General features: G+C 36.5%; 1 protein-coding gene across 1 annotated transcript; it reads right to left on the bottom strand.

The window, feature by feature from the left end:
* Nucleotides 1-809: 809 nt before the first annotated feature.
* On the bottom strand, nucleotides 810-3725 carry PWA37_002494 (uncharacterized protein; the record flags this gene model as incomplete). The annotated part of the gene is made up of 1 exon (XM_064859058.1): nucleotides 810-3725. The coding sequence occupies one exon, from the start codon at nucleotides 3723-3725 to the stop codon at nucleotides 810-812; it is 2916 nt and encodes a 971-aa protein (XP_064714274.1).
* Nucleotides 3726-4213: the final 488 nt, after the last annotated feature.

Raw genomic sequence — 4213 nt, 5'->3', positions numbered from 1 at the left:
GTCTCTACTGTTCATGTGAGTACAATAGTTATTGGATATGTTAGCTTACGTACAATTGAATATTATATTACAAAAAAGAAAGAAATAGAAGTATAACCATAAGTTTAAGCGAGTTAATAACAGTGACCATATTAACACAAATATACATATATATAGTTATTTGACTTAGCAAGATACAGTGGTATTTAATTAGTGTACATCCATGTATATATGTATGTATTATATGTTCCCTATGGATGTATTTGTATATACAGAGGACAGAAAGAAAATAATTAAGGAATGTGGGAATAAATACATTTGTCTAGTTAACTTTTCAGTAAATACAGGTAAAGAAAGATTGTAACTGTTTTTAAGACATGTGTCAAACCTTTTATTATGATCTTTGAATTAAACTAGCATCAAATCTTCACAATTACAATTTTTCTTAATTAGAAAAGATTTAAAGACCTTACATCCTTTAAACCATGATCAATCGATTTATACAGAAGTAAATTTCCTAATCACAATCTCTTTATTAAAAATTGCCAAAACATGTAGCAAAAACATACATGTATTAAAATGTCTATATAGCAACTATTAGATTGTATAATTGTATTGAATAATTTAAATTACTTAAAATTGGGAGAAGATATTATCGGTTTATTAGGAATGAGTAAATCTATTTGTGCTGTATAAGATATTTGAAAATCAAATAAATAATAAAAATACACAATATAAAAAATATTAGAATACTATATACTTATATAGAAATATTTAATTATTAAATTATTTAGAATTCTTTATTTTAAAATTTTTTGCCTTTAATCAATTTAAATTACCATGAATAATAATAAACCAATGCAATGGGCAACACTCCACTTCATCATATACATGGTGCTACCTTTACCTTCATATGATACAAGAGAAGGTATACCCCCATGAGGTATTGTAACAGCAGTCGATGATGAGGATAATTTCTCAGGAATATATTGGGAAACTTGCGGCACCATTGAAGGCATCGATGTTTCTGATCTTCTAGACTCATTATTACCGATTACAGTGGTAGATGTTCTAGAGTTTCTAGATGTTGGGTGATTTTTACCATTGGTAAATGCTGGACCAGGGGTGGTAGAAGTAACAGAAATAACTGGAGTTGCGTTGGAAGCAGCAGAAAGTGAGTTGGTCTCTTCTTGTTGGTTCTTTGAATAAACAGATTCAATAGAACTATGTCCAATGATAGCAGTCATACTTGTTTCAGAAGTTGCAGATGGTTCTGGACAATAAGTTGTAGTCATAGTAACTCCATTAACAACCGTAGTCAGAACAACTAGAGTGCCACTCAAAGTAGATTCAATCTTTTCACCAGATATAGTGGAGTTTCCATAGAGAGGAGATGGTACAGAAATTGGTGATGTCATAAAGCTACTAAATGGAGATGGTGTGATTATAACAACAACAACTTCAGTAGAGGAAGAGCCATTACTGTCAGTGACTACAGTTGTGTAGGTAGATGTGATTGGGACAGTGACTACACCAGTGGTAGTAGTGGATAAGGTAGATGGAGCTGGAGTGATCACAACAACAACAACCTCAGTAGAGGAAGAGCCGTTGCTGTCTGTGACTACAGTTGTGTAAGTGGATGTAGTTGAAACTGTGACTGCACCAGTGGTGGTGGTAGATAAGGTAGATGGAGCTGGGGTGATCACGACAACAACAACTTCAGTAGAGGAGGAACCGTTGCTGTTGGTGACTACAGTTGTGAAGGTCGATGTGGTTGGAACAGTGACTGCACCAGTTGTAGTAGTGGATAAGGTAGATGGAGCTGGGGTGATCACGACAACAACAACTTCAGTAGAGGAAGAGCCGTTGCTGTTAGTAATAGTGGTGGTGAAGGTAGATGTGATTGGAGCAGAAACATCCGCAGTAGTAGTGGTGTAGATAGTTGGGCCACTTGGAGATGGGGTGATTACAACAACAACAACCTCTGGAGAGGAAGAGCCATTGCTATCAGTAACAGTGGTGGTGAAGGTAGATGTGGTCAAGGCAGAGACATCACCAGTAGTGGTCGTATAGAAGGTAGATGGGGCTGGAGTGATCACAACAACAACAACCTCTGGGGACGAAGAGCCATTGCTGTCAGTAATAGTGGTTATGTAGGTGGTTGTAGTTGGAGCAGAAATATCTGCAGTAGTAGTGGTGTAGGTGGTAGATGGAGATGGAGTAATCACAACAACAACAACTTCTGGAGATGAAGAGCCATTGCTATCAGTAACAGTAGTGGTGTATGTGGTTGTGGTTGGGGCAGAGACTGGACCTTTAGTGATATTATAGATAGTTGGACCACTTGGAGAAGGTGTAATCACTACAACAACAACTTCTGGAGATGAAGAGCCATTGGTGTCAACGACTGTAGTAGTGTAAGTAGATGTTGTTGGAGCAGAAATATCTGCAGTAGTTGTAGTGTAGGTGGTAGATGGAGATGGAGTAACCACTACAATAACAACCTCTGGAGATGAAGAGCCATTGTTATCAGTGACAGTGGTTGTGTAGGTGGTTGTGATTGGAACAGAAACTGGACCTGTGGTAGTAGTGTAGGAAGTAGATGGAGATGGGGTGATCACTTCCACAACAACCTCATCAAACATTGCAGTATTACCATACTCGTCCTGGTTATAGACTACAACAGTATAGCTAGTTGTAGTTGGAACTGTGATATCTGAAGTAATAGTAGTGTATAAAGTGGTTGGATATGGAGTATAAAATATCACAGCTAATTCCTGAGATGTAACACCGTTGTTCTTAAAGACATCTACCACTTCAGTGTAGGTACTCACTGGAAATCCGTAGTATGTAACAAATGTTGTTGCCATTGGCATATTAACAACCGGAATGATTTTTACGTTTGCATTATCATCATTCTGCCAGGATGTCGTAGTGATAACAGAAAGAGTGGTTGGTGCAGTCAAACCTGCAATATAAGATTGAACAGATGTGGAATACTGAGTATTGTAAACGGTTGTAAAAGGATGACTAATGGTAACTGCGGAACAAAGCTCTCCCTGATCATCATCATCTGCATACGAGAATATAGTGCTACCAACATCAGTAACAACAGTACTATCAGGTAGATGGACAGCCATTTCAAGGATACCTCTTTGTTTCACGTTAATATAGATAGCTTTAAATGGATAGGAATACCCAGCCTCCATATACACCTGATGAGCAGCCGTTCCTAACTGACCACTTTTACTCGAAGTAAGTGTGAGCATAGCATCATCGGAGGAGAAGGACTCTGTTTGATTACAGCAATCAAATGCCGCACCAGCACCAAAGAAAAAAGTGACATAATCATCCACTCCTAGGGAAATAGTATAAACACCACTCATTGGGGCAATAAAGTAACCAGTGATCACCATCATAAAGTGTGTAATAGGAACTCCCGTATAACCATATGGGGGCACAGATACAGGCCAACCAGAATCCCAGTTAAGATTCTCGACACCTTTTATTTCACCAACATAATGAAATTTCCGATAACCACTGGAAGCGAAGTCTGGATCATTGTAACTCACAATATCATCAAGTGGATATTCGTAGAATTGGACAGTAACACCCGGCTGAAGTTTTCTTGAAATAACGCATGCTTGCGGGGTGATACTACCAGCGAACGAAATATGAAAAACCGTAAAAAAAAGCAATAGAATGGAGAGAAAATTTCTATTGATTGAATGTATATCACTGTGCATTTTGAATGAATGTCTTGGTTTGTAGAGAAAAAAGATTTGTATACTTTTTCTGTTGGTTGAGCAAAGACACTTCGAGAGATTTATTATCTGATTAAACTTTTAATTGCACTTGTATTTAATGCTTTCGAAGCTGTGGTGTTCTATTCATAATAAGTGGGAAGCAAAGAGGAAGGAAAGGGAAATGGTCCACGAAAAGAAGAGATGACTAAATAAGATAGCGTTTGTTTTTCTATCTTTGGAAATATGAACGTTCTAATAAAAAAACATCAAGACATTTATAAAAAAATGTCAAAACATTTATAACAAAAAAAATACCAAGACATTTATAACAAAAAAAATATCAAGATATTTATAACAAAAAAAATTGTAGATTGAATTAAAAGTATTGTTCTTTTGGTAAAGAAAACAAATTTTTTTACAAAAAAATATAATAACGGTTGATAACAATTAAAACCCCTGAGATCAAGGAGGTTTGCCTTTGTCGAGAT

The sequence above is a fragment of the Arxiozyma heterogenica genome (genome assembly GCF_036370985.1).
Source record: "Arxiozyma heterogenica strain weizmannii chromosome Unknown scaffold_20, whole genome shotgun sequence".
NCBI lineage: Eukaryota > Fungi > Ascomycota > Saccharomycetes > Saccharomycetales > Saccharomycetaceae > Arxiozyma > Arxiozyma heterogenica.
Note: the sequence above shows the minus strand (reverse complement) of the source record. Positions and strands in the feature narration are given on the sequence as shown.